Source organism: Juglans regia, chromosome 10 (genome assembly GCF_001411555.2).
Source record: "Juglans regia cultivar Chandler chromosome 10, Walnut 2.0, whole genome shotgun sequence".
NCBI lineage: Eukaryota > Viridiplantae > Streptophyta > Magnoliopsida > Fagales > Juglandaceae > Juglans > Juglans regia.
The window spans coordinates 31,298,558-31,316,818 of NC_049910.1; the positions used below are offsets into that span (position 1 = coordinate 31,298,558).

The 18,261-nt window shown below is 38.5% G+C and overlaps 1 protein-coding gene across 5 annotated transcripts; it reads right to left on the minus strand.

The window, feature by feature from the left end:
- Nucleotides 1-7,245: 7,245 nt before the first annotated feature.
- LOC109011855 (NADPH:adrenodoxin oxidoreductase, mitochondrial) lies at nucleotides 7,246-18,023 on the minus strand. 5 transcript variants are annotated; one of them, XM_035694338.1, is made up of 15 exons: nucleotides 17,855-18,023; nucleotides 16,569-16,722; nucleotides 16,265-16,369; nucleotides 15,956-16,069; nucleotides 15,811-15,864; nucleotides 15,528-15,644; nucleotides 12,939-13,048; nucleotides 12,796-12,869; nucleotides 12,070-12,131; nucleotides 11,607-11,805; nucleotides 11,313-11,373; nucleotides 10,963-11,030; nucleotides 8,064-8,209; nucleotides 7,712-7,958; nucleotides 7,246-7,500 (listed from the first exon to the last, which is right to left on the minus strand). In XM_035694338.1, the coding sequence occupies exons 2-14, from the start codon at nucleotides 16,689-16,691 to the stop codon at nucleotides 7,725-7,727; spliced, it is 1,467 nt and encodes a 488-aa protein (XP_035550231.1). In that variant the 5' UTR covers nucleotides 16,692-16,722; nucleotides 17,855-18,023; the 3' UTR covers nucleotides 7,246-7,500; nucleotides 7,712-7,724. The 5 variants fall into 5 exon arrangements, with proteins under 5 accessions (XP_035550231.1, XP_035550233.1, XP_035550232.1 ...); XM_035694340.1 differs by having other exon boundaries at nucleotides 7,480-7,493; XM_035694339.1 differs by lacking the exon at nucleotides 7,246-7,500 and having other exon boundaries at nucleotides 7,524-7,958; nucleotides 16,569-16,717.
- Between the last annotated feature and the right edge of the window lie 238 nt (nucleotides 18,024-18,261).

Here is an 18,261-nt window from a genome sequence, read left to right on the forward strand (position 1 = left end):
TTTTCACGCAAAGCCTGGCATGCCAAAGTTGCCCACAATGAGTGAAAGAAAGTAGGGTAACGATTGAGAAAGCACGGAAGCAAAAAACTTGAATTCATTCAAAAACAAATTGCAAAGTTGACAATAGATGTCAGATATATATAGTCATGGAAACATCAAGAATGTCAACCTTTGCTTGTAATTAGCGAAGAGGAGCCTCCACCTTGACCTCCATATAAATCTAATAAATCTGCTTGAAGTATAAGTTTGTGAGGTGTGTTGCCAGTCATACCACTTTGAGTTTGAACTACCTCCATGAATACTCCACTCAGATTCAGTTCCCGCACTAGGACTTGTAGATAGCTTTCAAAGGTAGGTTTTCAAATTGTGTTAATCTCATAATTAAAGACAATAGGAGCTTAAGCTGTTTGATACAAAGCCTCAGTCATCGTGAGTATGCCGAGAGTCTATCATTGCTATTTGTAGTGTTCATTACATCAACACCAAAGGTATTGTACCGTTTGGAAGACTAAGTATACAAGGTAAGTTGACAAAAAATATAATGGACAAGTAGCCGTTGTATGAGAGAGCTAGAGTATCTTCAAAAGATATTGTTGCAATTACTGTGATTGAGGTTGTGATTGATAGCCGTTGCTGTGATTGAGGGGTCTTCATTTGGTAAGTCTTCATCTACGCTCGGTGAGTCTTCAATTGCCATTGGTATGTTTGTGTTAATATGCCCCCGCAAACTGTGCTAAGGTACGAGGCCAAGTTTGGTACACAAAAGAGATAGAGTCGGGCGCCCAAGTGGTTTGGTAAAAATATCTGCAAGTTGCGAAGATGCCGAAACATGGCGAGTATGGAGAAGCTAAAGAGCAACACGCTCACGTACATAGTGATAGTCGATCTCAATGTGTTTGCTTCGAGCATGAAAAACCGAGTTGACAGTCATATAAAGTGCATTGAGATTGTCACAAAGCAGCATAGGTGGCGCATGTAGCGTGATGCTGAGATCACGAAGAAGGAAAGAGATCCAAGTGAGTTCAGCGATGGTTTGGGCCATAGCTCGATATTCGGCTTTGGTACTCGAGCGAGAGACATTAAGTTGCTTCTTTGAGGACCAAGAAATATAGTTACTACCGAGAAATACACAATAGCCTGTAGTGGAGTGTCGGGTGAGTGCACATCCAGCCCAATCTGCATCAGAGAAAGCATAAAGATCAAGTGTAGAGTTGGAACTGAAATGAAGGCCTAGGTCAACTGTGCCTTTCACATATCTGAGTATACATTTGACCATTTTAAAATGAGCTTCAGTAGGGGAGTGCATAAATTGTGACACAAAGTTAACACTGTATACAAGGTCAGGGCGAGTAAGAATAAGATATTGAAGAGCGCCAATAAGGTTGCGATAATGAGCAGGGTCAAGATATGGTGTTGTGGATATAAGCCCTTTGGTTTTAGCCATCATGGGAGTGCCCATGGGCTTACAGTCACTCATTTGGGCACGATCTAGAATATCACGGGCATATTTTGCTTGGGTCAGAATAAGGCCTTTAGGAGTTTGAGTAATCTGAATCCCTAAAAAATAATGAATAGGAGCCAGATCTTTCATGGCAAATTGACTACTAAGGGTGAGAATAAATTTAGAAAGAAAATCTGAGGATGAACCAGTAAGTAACATATCATCAACATACAATATTAATATAAGACAACCATGAGAGGAACGATAAATGAATAAAGAGGAATCAGCAGTGCTACAATTAAAACCATATGTAAGCAAGAAATTACTGAACTTATCAAACCATGCACGTGGAGCTTGCTTTAAGCCATACAAAGCTTTATTTAATTTACAAACATGAGAAGAGTGAGTTGAGCAGATAAAACCTAGAGGTTGTTCCATGTAGACGGGTTCATGGAGATCACCATGGAGAAATTCATTCTTGACATCCAGCTGTCGAATGTCCCAATGATTGATCAAGGCAATAGTAATAACAGTTTGGATAGTGCTTGGTTGGATCACCGGAGAGAAAGTTTCATGATAGTTAATAATAGCTATTTGGTGAAAGCCTTTGGCGACTAAATGAGCTTTCAACCGATCAAATGTGCCATCTGCATTGAGTTTGGTTTTAAAAATCCATTTGCAACCAATAACATCCATAGAGGACTCACGGGGAACAAGAGTCCATGTATTGTTGTCTTGTAAGGCTTTTAGCTCATCAAGCATGGCTTGAGTCCATTCGGGGTGATGGAGGGCAGATCGAATGGTTTTGGGCTCACTAGGTATGTGACTAAGATTATGGAGATTTGCATATTTTGGATTGGGTTTGCAAATACCAGCACGGGATCGGGTAATCATGATATGTTCAAGTGGCGGAGGTGGGGTCAATGTAGGCAAAGGACTTGGAGATGGAGATGGAGATGAAGGAGAGCCGTCAGGAGGGGCTGTAGCCAGGTGATGGGGTGGTGGGTCAGGGGCGGGGGAAGAGATGGGTGAGGGTAGTGGAATATTTAGGTCAGAGAGAGAGGAGGTAGTAGGTGAGGTCGAGGGGGGTGTAATCCAGATGTCAAAGATAGACAACGTTGACTCGGATGGTGGGGAAAGGCGAAGGTTCCCGGGATTTTTATAAGGAAAAGTAAGTTCATAAAAAACAACATGGCAAGAAACGTAAGTACGACAAGTAGGTGGGTGATAACATTTGTACCCACAATGGCGGTCACTATAGCCTAAGAAGACACATGGTAGGGTTTTTGGATCAATTTTTTTTTGCTTAGTATCCCAAGTATGTTTGTGTTAATAATAATAAATCATCTATTATCCTAAAGCTATGCAAATTTAACGACTTAGTGCGTGTAGGGAAGGGGGAAGAACGCTATAGTAAGATGGGGCGAGGAGGATTTTTCCTCTCGGGAATTGGGCGATGCCTAGGTTTTTAGTTTGACGTGCAACGCCGTCTCGCTAGGGCAGAAAGCAGGGGGAAGTCATTTGGTCCTACGTCTGGCAGGGTTTTCTCAGATATAGTGGTGAATAGGCCGCAAAGATTACCTGAAGTGGATCTTCCACTGAGGGAACTGAGCTTTAGCGATGGTGAAATGTTTTTCCTGTTCTCTAAGGCGAAAATAAGGCAGTCGGTTGAACCTTTTCAATTTTCAGTTGTTCTGAAGTTTTTACGGCGTAGGCCTTCCTTGGATCATGTGTGAGGTTTCATCAAGAATAGTTGGGGTTTGCGTTCAATGTCGGTTATGGGACAGTTTAATAGTCCTTGGATTGTGCTAGCTCGATTTTCGAATGAAGATGATTTCATCAATGTAATGGCTCGAGGAAATGTAGATATAGAGGGTGTGCCTTATCGAGTTTTCCATTAGACCCCTGAGTTTAATGAGGAGGAAGAGTCGCCTATGGTTCCAGTCTAGATTTATTTACCGGGCTTGTCTCCAAATTATTTTCATGCTTCAATTGTGAAGAGTATAAGAGGGGGATTTGGGCGCTTCTTAAAAAGGGACAATGAAATGGCATGTGTTACGCAATCGGATGCAGCATGTATTTGTGTGGAAATGGACATTTCAAAACCCTTTGAGACATTCTTTTTGGTTGGGCACCCCAGGGTTGGAGACGAGTCCTTTCCAGAAGGTTATTTATGAAACAATCCCTGCTTTTTGTTCATGCTGTCGAAAACAGGGGCATTTGGAGCAGTAGTGTGGACAATGGGATCGGAACGTGAAGATAGGAACAAAATTTGAAAAGAAAGAGGGAGGGGACAAAGAGATGCCAAAAGAAAGTTTGGAAGGCGGTGGGCATTAGAGATCAAGCATAGAAGAATCATGATTTGGTGAAGGAGAACGTGGTTGACAAGCCTTCGATAAGGGATGTAATTTTGGCTTGGATACAAAGTTGACACCGTGTAGCCGAGAGTAGTTCTAAGGAAGTGTTGTTTGTGGCTTCCAATGGGGATGTTCTTAACCAGGGGCAGTTTTATTTGGTGGAACAAGAGAAGGTTTTCTTGCAACCCTGTTGTCAACCTGAGTTTCTAGTGGATGGAGTGGAAGGGAGCAATGATAAAGGAGGGATGAATTTAGATAAATCGGGTGAGACATCACATTGTTTGGGAAATTGGTTTGAGGAAATTGTGCTTTGGTGGAGCTTCCTTGGGATGGTCAGCGTTTATCATGGTGTAATGGCAGATTAGGGGGTCATAGGATTTGGGTGCGGCTGAATCGAGTTTTAGTAAATTCTGAATTCATGAATTTTTTTGAAAGTGCCCGTGTTGAGTACCTTCCGAGGACTATGTCGGATCATTGTCCGATGCTCTCATCTTTGTTGCGGGAGAGGAGATGCAGGCCAAGGCCGTTCCGTTTTCAACGTATGTAGGGTTCTCATGAGTACTTTTTGCAACTGGTTAAAGAATGTTGGGGTCAAAGTGTGGAGGGGTGCCCGATGGTGCAGATTAGCAAGAAGCTTAAATCATTAAAAAAAGGCTTTACATAAATGGACTGTTGAGGTTTTTGGTAGAGTGGAAGTGAAGATAAAGGCAATTGAGAAGCATTTAATGGAGCTAGAACAGGCGGTTTCTAGAAACTATCATCAAGAGCAGGAGGCCAAATTATTATCATGCAAGCAAGATCATCTATAGTGGCTTAATAGGGAAGAAATATTGGGTTGCCAAAAATCTCGTATCAAGTGGCTAACGGAAGGCGACTCTAACACGGCTTTTTTCCAAGCAGCTTTGCGAGTAAAGAAGAAGAATAAGGTAATTGATCGAATGATACTGGCTAATGGGCAAGTTTTAGGATCAGAGGAAGTTGTGCACGAAGGGGAGGTGGATTTTTTCCAAGACCTTTTGACCACTTTCACTGTAGAGTTTGATGAGCTTGCTTTGGAGTTGCTCACGCCAATTATTTCAGCGTTGTGGTCCGTCTAGTAGGATAGTAGTCTAGGCCCAAATGGTTTCTTGGCCAGTTTTTTCATTATTTCCTGGGAGATTATAAATCAGGATTTGTTGGACATGACTAGAGAATTCTTCGAAGGTAAACCGTTGACAACTTTTTTTGTTGCGACAAATATTGTAATGATTCCAAAGGTGGATGCGCGGGAAGGTATTGCACAGTTTCAGCCTATCAATTTGTGTTCGGTGGTTTATAAAATTATGGTGAAGATCATGGTGTTCCATTTGGCGTCGTTTCTAGAGAAAAAATTATTTCTCTAGAACAAGCGGCTTTTATTCGAGGGCGTAGTATTTTAGATAATATTGTCATTGATCAAGAGTCCATGATAGGATTGAATCGGAAGTCGAGTATGGGGATGTCTTGTTTAAGATTGACATGGCGAAAGCGTATGCTCAGGTAAATTGGAGATTTTTAATGGAAGTTTTGAGGAGATTGGGATTTTTTATGAATGGTGATCCATTATTTTTAATTTTATTTCTTCTCCGGTTTACTCGGTTATGTTAAACGGCAGCTTTACAGGTTTTTTTAAACCTTTATGTGGTCTTCGTCAGGGTGATCCTTTATCACTGTATCTTTTTATTCTAATGGAGGAGGTGCTTTCTCGGATGCTTCACAAGCATTTTCAAGAGGGGAGTATCAAAGCATTCAATCCGGGAGGGGGGATTTGATTAGTCATCTTTTAGATGCGAATGATCTTTTGATTTTTGCTAATGGTGGGAAGGTTTCCGTACGCCGGCTGACGAGAGTACTTAGATGTTATGAAAACATGTCAGGGCAGCTTGTGAGTCCTCATAAATCTTCCATTTTTTTTCCCTTCAAATTTCTCTTGTGCCAAGAAATTGGAGTTGAAGCGTCTGACGGGTTTTGAGGTGGGATCGTGGCCTTGTACATATTTGGGGGTGTTGCTGCATGTGGGAAGACCTACAATGCGTATGTTCGATCCTTTGATGGCCAAAATTCAAAAAAAAAAAGAAAAAAAAAACTTGTAGGTTGGAAGAGTAAGTTGTTATCCTTTGGGAGAAAAATAATTATCCTTAAGCATGTTTTGAATAGCATGCCGATTCATTTGCATAGCGATGAATTTGCCAAAAGGAGTTATCAAGGGTATCAAGTCGATTTTCTCTAGTTTTCTTTGGAGATCTAGTATGGACAAAAAGTGACGGAAATGAGTTTCTTGGCGTAATATTTGTTTACCGGTGGAGAAGGGTGGATTGGGCATTCGTGATATTTCGGAGGTACAAAGCTCATTATTAATGAAGTTTGCATGGAAGTTATTAATTGGTGGTTCTTTGTGGTCTGATTTTTTTCACTACAAAATATGTTGCCAATTATCATCTTGCGATTGTAATGATGTCCAACAAGGGGTCGCGTTTTTGGAAAGGAATTATGCATCTCATGTTGCAAGTCATACAAAACTCACACTGGCTGGTTCGTGGTGGTGATCTTAATTTTTGGTATGATAACTAGTTGGGGGATGGTGCATCGGTGGAAGGACAAGAACTGGTGGAGGATCCTGGGCTTAAGTTGTATTCACTTATTAATTCTTCAGGCTGGGATATTGAGAAACTTCGAACGTTGGTCAATAGTGAGCAATTGGAGAGAATTGTTAATTCACAACTCAGACTGCGTGCAAGGCGGGATATATGTATTTGGAAACATTCGGTTGATGGCTCTTTCAACTCAAAGTCAGCATGACAGCTCATAAGGAATCACGGCACTGTTTGTCCATGGCGGAAATGGCTTTGGCAGCAACATTTACCAAAGAAAATTTCATTTCTTTGTTGGAGAGCTAGACAAAATGCCATTCCTGTTGATGAGGCAATTCGTCATGTTGGTATTCAGATGACCTCGAAATGCAATTCTTTTCATACTCCTCATATTGAAACGTTGGATCATGTTCTATGTGATGGGGTAAGGGCAAGGAAGGTGTGGGATTATTTTGCAGGTGTTATTGGGGTGCGCCTACCCCTGGTTCGTGGCTGGAAGGTAGTAGTTAAAAGAGAATACAAGAGGAGAGGGTGGGAGACCCTAACAAAAACTTCTTTACAGAAATTGCAATGACATCTACTTCATCCGAGATCATTACAAAACGCACTTCATGACAACGCAATTCTGGGTTGTTCTAAAAATACCCAAGCAGTAGCATTTTCTTGGCTTCAGGCCAAGAAACATAGGACAGACTTTGTGTAGCCATTTCCCATTTTTACTTTTCATTTCTAGTTATGTATTAACCTGTTTAGAGTATTTGATGGGATTCCCCACCCCCACCGTTTGTACTATATCTTTCTCATACCAAAAAATAAAAACCTATTACGAGACCCAGGATTTTATTCTCAATTCTGAGGAGAAACGCTTTTACATACGGAAGTACGTCAACGAAATAAGATGGAAATGAGAAATTAATAAGAGTATATAGCATCACTCTGATGATACTCCAAGAAGGGTTTCTCCTCAACAGTTTCGTCATCTCTGATGATATTTCCAATACAAACTCCATCAAATTCTAATGTGTTCAATGCCTATTTGTTATACATCTTACCAAGTGCATCCGCCGTCTTCCCATGGTGGACTACCTGGTTTCTGCGAGACCAAATCGTCTATTTTAATTTATTCATATAACCTCCTTTAAATTTATTTTTTATTACTTGAATGTATAAACTTGGAATTATTATAGCAGGAAATAAAAAATAAATAAAAAATAAAAATGGGGGCAACATTCCCATCTATAGGTGGTTTTTTATTGTCTTTAACACAAAAAGGGACACTTCAAGCAAAGAAAAAGAATCCTCACATGTGAAGTTGATTTATTCCGTTGCAGCTTTCAGTAGCTCCTCCCAAGTGGCTAATTTTTCCCGGGGTTTGTTTTTAAGACTCCCAACTCTCCTTTCTGTGGAGTCTATCTTTTCCCAACCATTAAATGGTACGACTCTGACATTTCGGTTATCTAGCAAGTGGAGGAGACCCTCTCTGCCTGGCTTGGGCGAGAAAGATTTGGTTGCCAAAACTCCTTTATCAAGGTCTTCCAATATGCTCGCAACCTGCCATGTCAATCTGCCAGATTAGCAGCCCCCTAGCAAGATGAATGAAAGACATGATCATTTCATCTTTGTATTTCAGTATATGCGACAAAAGATTCCACTTACAGTTTCCTCAGCACAATAGAGGTTTGTAGCAATGATCCCGGTTGGTCCTCTTTTCAACCATCCGCATACATACAAGCCCTCCTCAAGCAGAGTAGGATCTTCTGAAGTATTGTGGAGAACTCGACCTCTAATGTTGGGGACTACACCTGGAAATGACGCCATCCTTTAAGGCCACTTTCATAAATAAATATGATATCATTGATTCTTTATTCATTAAATCTTCATTAGTTTGGTGAATGGGGTATACAAGATAATCTCTAAGGTGTTAGCTAATCGTATGAGTGGGGTGTTGGGAAATATTATATCGAAATCTCAAAATGCCTTTGTAAGAGGGAGAAAAATTCTTGACTCGGATTAGTTGCTAATGAATATGTGGACAGCAGAATTAAATAAAATGAATCTGGAATTTTGATTAAATTGGACATGGAAAATGCATATGACCATGTTAGTTGGAATTTTCTCTTGTATTTGCTTGGAAGATGTGGTTTTGGAGAGAAATGGGAGATTAGTTGGGATGAGAGAAATGGGAGATTAGTTGGGATTTTCATTGCATTTCGACGTCGAGATTTTCCATTTTGGTGAATGGCACTCTGGTTGGGTTTTTTAATAGTTCACGTGGTTTGAGACAAGGAGATCCGCTATCTCCTTTTCTTTTCATCCTTGTCATGGATGCATTGAGTAGAATGTTGGAAGCGACAGTAGAAGGAAGGTACTTGTCAGGTTTCGAGGTGGGCAATGAGGAACAGAATATCTCATCTTCTTTTTGTTGATGACACATTGATTTTCAGTGAGCCCAATCAAGAACATATTTGACCTTTGAGAGCATTGTTGTTATGTTTTGAAACTGTCTCGGGTCTCAGGATTAACCTAAGCAAGTTTGAAATTGTGGTGGGTGTCGTAGGTAATACTTCAGATTTGGCTAATATTTTGGAGTATAAGATTGCTTCACTACCGCTGAAGTATCTTGGTCTTCCCTTGGGGGCTCCTCACAAATCTGTTTTGATATGGGGATGGGGTTATTGAGAAGATTGAGAGAAGGTTGGCTGGATAGAAGAAGTTATATTTGTCTAAAGGGGGAAGAATTACTTTGATAAAGAGTACATTGTCTAGTCTTCCTACGTATTTTCTTTCACTTTTCCCTTTGCCGGCTGGAGTTGCTAGTAGAATTGAGAAAATTTATCGTAATTTCTTATGGGGAGGAATAGGAGAGAAAAATAAGTTTCATTTGGTTAGTTGGAATAAGGTTTGTCAACCGGTTTCTTGTGAAGGATTGGGGGTGAGAAATTTGAGGTTGTTTAATAAAGCACTCCTTAAAACATGGCTTTGGAGATATCATGAAGAGAGAGATGCTTTATGGAAGAATGTTGTTGTTGTTAAATATGGGGCTGGGTGGGGGGATTGGTGTTCTAATGAAGTTAGAGAAGCGTATCGGGTGAGTTTATGGAAGGGTATTAGGAAAGGTTGGGGGGAGTTTTCTAAACATATTAAATTTAAGGTGGGGGAAGGGTAGATGATTCTCTTTTGGCATGACATTTGGTGTGGGGAATCAGCTCTTAAAGCAGATTTTCCTTCTCTTTAAAGAATTGCAAGGGATCAAAATGTTGCTGTGGCAGATTATCTTCAATGTACAGATAATAATATTCTATGGAATGTTGACTTTATTAGAGATGTAAATGACTGGGAAGTGAATGTTGTTTCTGATTTTCTGGGAAGAATTTATAACTCAAAAGTGATGCAGGGAAGAGAGGACAAGGTATTGTGGGATCATGCTGGAAATTTCAGGTTTTCAATTAGTTCTTTTTATAAGGTGCTTAATTGTCATTCTGGCTGTGTATTCCCCTGGAAAAGCATTTGGAGGGTGAAGGTACCTACTATGGTGGCATTCTTCAGTTGGGTAGTTGCTCTAAGGAAAGTATTGACCACGGATAACCTTAGAAAGCGTGGTTTGTGTATAGCTGATTGGTGTGTCATGCACAAGAAGGATGGTGAATATGTAAATCATCTTTCTTTTTTTACATTGTGAGTTGACAAAGTCTTTGTGGAATGAGGTTATTGGCCAGACAGGTTTATATTGGGTGATGCCTAAGGAAGTTGTGGATCTCCTTGCATGTTGGCATGGTTTTGAGGCAAGGAAATGTGCTGCTGCTAGATGGAGAATGATTCCCTTGTGTTTAATGCGGTGTTTATGGCTGGAAAGGAATGGGTGATGTTTTGAAGACAAAGACCGTTCTTTTGAAGATCTTCGTTATTTTTTCTTTTCTACTTTGAGTTTGTGGGCTAGAATCTTTGTAAGGAATGATAATAATGTACTGAATCTGTTTCTGTCGTAGTTTCCTGCTTTCTAGTGTGTAGTAGGTATTTCCTTTGTTTATTTCCTGTGTACTTGGGCTGTGTCTATTCTTGGTAATGAAATCCCTATTAATTATCAAAAAAAATCTTCAATAACTCAATATTTGGAGAACAGAAAGAAAAAGGTGAGAGTTAGCAGAAGTCCTCCATATGCGTACTGCCTAGTGATTAGCTACCAAAGGATTTCAATGGCCACACAAATTAAATCGATATGTTTTTTTACATCATAATATAACTGAATGATTACATCCAAAGTATACTCAAAAGTTTTGAATTTTTTCCCCTCGGATATCAAACACGTCGTAAATAAAGCCTTTACCAAGCAGACTTTGGGGAGATATTACAAACTCGTCTGAAGAACTCTTCATGTGATATAAGAACACATACATATATATTTTGATAAATAAAATAAGATTTTATTCATCAAGTAAATAGGCAGCCCAAGGAGACAGGAAGTCACTTGTATTTCCAACACAAATATTACTTGCAAGCAATGAGAATGAAAAAGAATGGAACATTCCTATTTGGTGGATCCAATCTATTGTTTTACCTTTCTGATGATCAAAGGGCAAACCAACGACTGGTACTGATTTGTATCCAATGCTCTTTAGCACCATCCTAAATATAAAGAGAGCACATTACCAAGTAGTCAGCACATTTAAGTAACCTGAATTGAAGATATAGTAGACAGCTTAATTTGTTCATTCTTTCTATAGGGAAGACAGGAGCTCCTCCATCTTCTTGTAATTTATATTTTTTTTCCTTTTTTTGCTACCACTATGTGGCAGAGCATAATTTCGACCAAAAAACATTTTAGTTATATTTACAATTAGACACCTATAGAGTATTAGCAAAATGATTAATAACTTATAATGTAAACTATAAAAAAATGTATATTACCCACACTGAAGGTCGTCAAATTGTCCAGTACCAACTGCAACTCGTTTTCCACCACCAACATCTACATAGAAAATTGAATAATGCAATAATAACCACAGAACTTGGACAGACTAGAAATACGTGGTAACTTTGGAAAGGATCAATTTTCCAATACCATTCAAAAAAGCCCATCAGTAATTATGAAGAATGGAACATAGCTAGTTGGTTTACGAATTGAATCTACAATAGTATGCTCAGTACTGCATAAGAGAATTGCAACCTCAATGCATTGCAGGACACAAGAAGGTTTACTACCTTTAAGAACTGTCTTCTCAAAGTGCACACCAGAAACATGGCCTCTTCTTTCATCTGAATCCAGAAATATATCTGGTTTCCGGAAGAAAACAAAATGGAGTTCACGTTGACCTGATCTTGGATAGGAATGTCCAGTGGTCGCTGCCTTGGAGAGCAACTCATAAACCCTTCTCTGAATTCGATTATTCTTTATTTCTTCCTTTGCCCAATGACAGCATCAAAACACAGATAAAATCAATATAACAAACCAAATACTAAAAAAAATATACCAGATAGAGTAGCTATAATAGGTGCATTTTTTATTTAATCACAAAAAAGAACCTTAACATGGCAAAAACCAAACCTCATTATTAGTATTGTTGTTCTTGTCCTTGTTATTCTATTTTACTCATTCTTTTTGTAGCAAACAAAACCGTTCAATTCTGTGAAAAGCACACAGAAATAACTGAGATCAGAGATATACCTCATCTTTCGGGGTCTTAAGAAGATCAGCTTCCTGTATTTGAATATAAAGATCTTTAATGCCTGCAATAAGATACCAATTATTCTACTAATTTCACATTTTAAAGGAAGTATTCATATAATAAAATCAGAGAAAATAATTAGAAGCAATTATTACACATTGCATGACCAACTATTAGACATCATACGCGGGCAACATTAGAAAATTTGTGTACTGCACAAACAGTTATATTAAAGCATACCTGGTAAATGTTAATGAAACTATTTACATTAATTCAATAATATTAAAGCATACCTGGTAAATGTTAATGAAACTATTTACATTAATTCAATAAGACCGTGATGCACATGATTTGTGGATGAAAAATGCTATAACTAAAAAAATTTACTGATCCACCATCCTCTAATTAATTCTTAGAGAACAAACACCAAAACGGCGATAACAAACCAAACAGTGGAAGTTAATATAAAACTAATCAACCATCTCTGTCAATAATAAAATAATACTTCAAAAAACGCTAGTTTGAATTGAACTTTTGAAACTTGGAATTGGAGGATCTCAGAAAATGTGTCAAAAGGCTCAAATGTACTGCAGGTTGTGGTTTTTTGGCCTGAACAGACTCCCAATTCAAAATCTTTTCCCAGCACTAGAAAAGGGCAATGAATTTTTGTTTGAAGTAAAAAGGTAATGAATAATAATGTGCTGAGCAAGTGGATTGAAAATTACCAAGAACCTCACGTAACTCTTTAGCGGTACAAGCTGCTTGGACTGGTCCACGTCTTCCAACCAAATACACTTTCCTGCATATTTTCTCATATTACACAAAGTGATACATTTATCTCACTGCTACAAAATGGTAGAACAGAAACCTTATAGAGCTCTCCTCTAAAGCAGCCAAAGCATGGCTGGCAATATCAGTTGTTGCCAATTCTGTTGCCGGTCGTAAAAGAATACGTGCAACATCAAGAGCTACGTTACCCTGTAAGTAAAGGGAGAGATGTTACCTACAAAATTTAATTTACAACTTCATACTTTAGGCATCTCTAATGAAAAAAGTATCCATATGCTTTTAAGTCCATGTATGTTTTAACTTGTATTGTTATCTTCCATGTCAATCATAGGGCAGTCTTTACTTCTCTGTTTTCCCAATTCACATCGTCATTTCTCTTCGTAACTAAACAAAAATCTTCTCCCAAGTATCTGGCATTGGTCACAACAAACATAACTAGCTAGTTCACTCATCCAGGTTCATATTTTCAGTTCAATTATACATCAATAAGACTGTTCATCCGTTCCGGCCCGGAATAAACCCGGGCCGGTACCCACTTTTTTGAATCCGGGCCTATCAGGCCAGATGCGGTTTTTGACACCCGGGTACTGGGAAACCCGGTACCCGGGTTTAGATATATATTACTGATCATTACCTCTACTCCCACCTCCCCCACCCCTCCCCTAATCACACTCTCTCTTCTCTCTCTTCTCTCTTCTGCTTCATAAGTGTAATCCTCCCCCCGATCCTTTCTCTCATCTGCTCTCTCTCTCTCTCGCTCTGTTCTGTGTTTGCATCTACCCCCTCCCGAAATCACTCTCTCATCTGCTCTATCTCTCTCTCTGCTATCTGCAATGCCGAACGGTGGAAGTGTTTGAGCTTGGTATCCAAGAGATTATAACGTATTTCCGTTTGGGTATGTTTTCTTTCTTTCCTCTGTTTTGTTCTCTTTTTGTTGATTTTGTTTTTTTTTTTTTTTTTATGAGAATGTTTGAATGTTTGAGGAGTATTTTTATGGGTTAGATCTATTTGAATGTTTGAGGAGTATCTGTCTAGATCTGTTTAGCTGCAAAATGCTAGAGCCATGGGTTATTATTATTTGGAAGATTCGTTTAGATCTGTTTAGATTTGTTTAGATCTGTTATATCCGAAAACATATATATATATATATATATATATATATAATGAAGATTTGTTATTATTTGGAAGAAATGGTTTTTAGGATGTTGTGTCTTTGATTTTTCTAGATTTGTTTTTTTTTTAAATTAGTTGTGTTTCTAGGTGGAGTTTGGAAAAAAAATTGGGGTCTTTGGGTTCCAAAATATTTTTAGGAAAAGCAAATACTTCAGAGAGTTAAGCCAAGTTCAATCCAATTTCAGACTTTAGAAGTTGTAGCCTTCCTCTTGTGGTCCATTCCCATTGCTATGTTCTAGTTCATTGACCTGGTAGTTCTTTCTAAGTGGGAAGATCTACATGGCTTACATTTTTTAAAGCTTCATGTTTCCATCAAGTTGTCATTATCTTTGGTGAAGCAGCTAGTCCTCTAATCACGCTTCTCATATTTAATTGTAAATATCTATTACAAGTTTCAATCTCATGCATTTATTTTCTTGTTAAATATCTAAAGCTTTTTAAGTTTATGAATTGGTGTAGTCATCGTCTTTGCTAGAGAAACTATATATACATTAATGTTGATGAGAGTGAGGACAAAGAGAATGTGTAGCTTTTTGATAGTTGAGTACTACTCTGTTTTATGTTCTTGTTTATTAATTTTGCTAAGAGAAGTGGCTGTCTAGGGATATCTTTTTGAATGAAAACTCTACAAAATATTTGTTAGTGTGGGAGTATTTGGAAAAAAAAATAAGAATCCATTCTCATCTTAATCTTTAATTTAGTAAGTGGAATTTGTCTTAATCCTTGATTATAATCATTGTTCAAAACGTTTTGTGTTTTGCAGGATCTCTCCATCCAATTACTTGAAGTTGCTATTTGGTGTGGAGATTAAATCATTGATGGACATGCTACTGATTTTGTAATTCATAATTTTGTATTTTGTAATGTAATGTATAAATAAAAAATAATGTAATATGTAGTGGATTGCATTGTGATGCATGCATAGATGAATTTATGTATTTAGTATTTAGAACACATTATGCATTCCAAGTTGACTTTAAAATTTTTTTTAAAAAAATAAAGGCTTTTGTATAAAAAATATTATGGTTTGAAATTTTTTGTTTTGAAAATTTTTAAATAAATATAGGCTTTTACATAAAAAGAATTATGCATTCAAACGAAATTATGTTTTTAAATTTAGTTAAATCTGAACCTTTAGTTATTTTTAAAAAAAAACCGTTAAGATTTCCGGGTTTCGGCCTGGGTTATAACCCAGGTATATCTGGGCCAAAACCTGGCCCGAATTTAAAACCCGGGTTCCGGGCCGGGTATACCCGGGTACTTGGTCCGAAACCAGGATGAACAATCTTATACATCAACATGAAACTTTCTCTAACTTACCACGCTCTCACTAACACCCCATTGTCCCTAAGCTCCTTCAACAAGGACCGTGATCTACCATTAGTTCTGCAGCACATATCCTAAACTATTACTTATTTAGGCTGTAATAGGGAATGCTTGAATAATAATATGTAAAAGAAGTTGCTTTGTCGCAATTCACAAACATGAAAGATACCTGACCAAGGATGACAGCTGTATCAGTGTTCTTCAGCTCAAGATCTAGGTTTTTGCAATCTGGATGTCCATTATACCACCAAACAAATTCCCTAGCTGAGTGTATGCCAATAAGATCCTAGAAAAAGGCTCATTACAAAAGTCACAATAAGCAAACTCCATACTTCAACATTTAATCAACACCTACGGTTCTAAACGAACTATAATCAAAGTTCAGAATTCTATAGAGCACTGAAAATCTAAAGAAAGAACACCAATTAAACACTGGTTCGTATTAAACATACTTCTCCAGGAATACCCAGAACTCTGTCACTTTCAGCACCATAGGCTAGCACAACCTGCTCAAACATAATGCTAATCAAACAAAGATTATATAATACTTGAAAGATGCTGTTTCCAGCATATGACAGCATTGTGCTAGCATCTCACCACATGGTACAACTCACGAAGCTCAGCCAGAGAAAGAGAAGACCCAAGCGTCACATTTCCAAAAAATGAGCACCGTTCATGTTGTGCAGCCCGGGAAAACTGATTGACCACAATCTGTTGCAAGTTTTCTGATAAACTAAGCTCAATTAAGACAAGCATTTCACATACACACATCAAGAACAAACGGAAGAAGTTTAACAGTCATACAAAGTCATATAATCTACATGTAAACTATCCAGAAATCATTACTACAAATTCATAAAGAACCATGGATAGTACTACAAACTAGATATCGTCAAGTGGTCTTACCTTTGTTTCGGGATGATCAGGCGCTACACCGGAGCGTACTAGACCAAATGGCGTGGGCAATCTATCAATGATATCAACTTGCGCTCCTTGATGCGCCTTCAACATCTGGAAACGTGCAATTGTTCAAACAGAAGCACCTCAGTTACAGTGTTGCTAAGTGAACAAAAAGGAAACCAAAGCTTATGATTTGAACTTTAACTGTCACAGCGGCACAGTATTTTACACATTGGATCATTTTCTTAGCAAGCAAACCAATATACAAGCAAACTCATGCATGTTAATGAGAGGGGGACAGAAGTTGTACCTTTTCGGCGGTGTAGAAGCCAGCAGGTCCGCTTCCAACAACACAGACTTGCAAAGGATGGGAAGAAACAGATGAAAATCTTCTTGAGAGCCAAGTTCTTACTTGGAAAATCGCCATTTTCATTGAGAAATCGAAGTTTGAGGAAGGTACTTCGCTAGGGTTTCAATTTCAAAATGTTCCAATAACACAAAATCAAGTTGAAATAAATAATCAAACACTAATAATTGTCCATATAATATGAAATTGCTCAACATAATATTAACCGTTCAACAACACAATTGCTCAATATAATCTGTATTCTAACAATTAACAGTCAACATAATGAACTCAAGTCTCAATAGAGCCAAAAAAACAGAACTAAGTATGAAATTCCAACAAGCTGTGTAATGCAAGCAGAAATTCAGAATTTTCTGGTTAAAAGACAAAACACTTGTTTTGGACTGATATTATCTAAGACATGATTACTCTTCCTACTTGCCATTTGGGCTATCAATATTGGTAGATGTTTGGGTTCAAACTGGATCAGGTGGCCATGTAGGCTATTTAAATCTGAATGTGGGCTTATTTTATGTCCATGGCTAGAGCCATGGGCTGGTTTGGTTGGATTTCGAGAGTCCTTGATTTGCAGTTGCAAGCATGCTGATAAGATTCTGATCTGATCACTTGAAATTCTTTTGTAATTCTTATATGAAACTGATCTTAATTGACTTGTAAAAGTTTAGATACACTGATATACATCTTATAAAAGATAAAAACAAAAACAAAAAAAGACTATGAATAATTACATAAATGAAAACTTTTTCAAGTTTGTTTCAGCGTGTTTTGACTTGATGCACTGAATTTCCTAGCACTGGTTTATCTGTCGCTAATGCAAGTGGGGAACATATTATCCAGGAAAAGAAAAAAAAATGGAGGCTCAAGTAAACATTAAGTACTGTAACAGGATGTAAGATGGGCCTCATCCATTCGACAACAAAAGATACTCAAATAATTTTCAACCCAAACAAAGATCAGGCCGAGTCCTAGACTAACGATTGTGAACACAAATTTTTATCTTGCAGCTACCAGATCATATATACGCAGAAACGAGACTTTTCTCTCTTGGAAAGCCAACATGCCGTCAAATCACCAAACCAAACAAGCAAAGCCAAACCCAGAAATCCAATGGAGGTCCAGTACTCTTCTCAACAACAAATAAAAGATATACAAGTGAACAAGCACAGAATCATAGTTACGTACTCACGCACAGAATCATAGTTACAGGGAGAGAGAGAGAGAGAGAGTACCCGAACAAGTGAACAACGCCCTAGAGGGAAAGGCCGACGGCGACGAAGATGCGGCGACGAAGATGCGGCGACGGCGATGGGGTCACGGCTCACGGGGTCAAGATGGAGGCAGGGTTTCTTTAGCAAGCGTAACGAGAGAGCGGGAGAGCCGAGAGAGACTTGGGGCGGGGCGGGGGGGGAACCCGGATCCCGGGCCGGAACCCGGTTTTCCGAATTTTGGACCAGGCCGGAAAATACTCGATTCGAATGAACAGTCTTATTCGCTAAAGCTTCAATTTCAAAATGTTCCAAAGGTTCAGGGTGCAACTTTATTGGGTTTTTTTAGTTTTAAATAGCATGGGAGGCCAGGCCCATGTTAGTTTTAATATGACAAAATAGATCTACCCTTCGTCTCGGCCCCCTGTAGC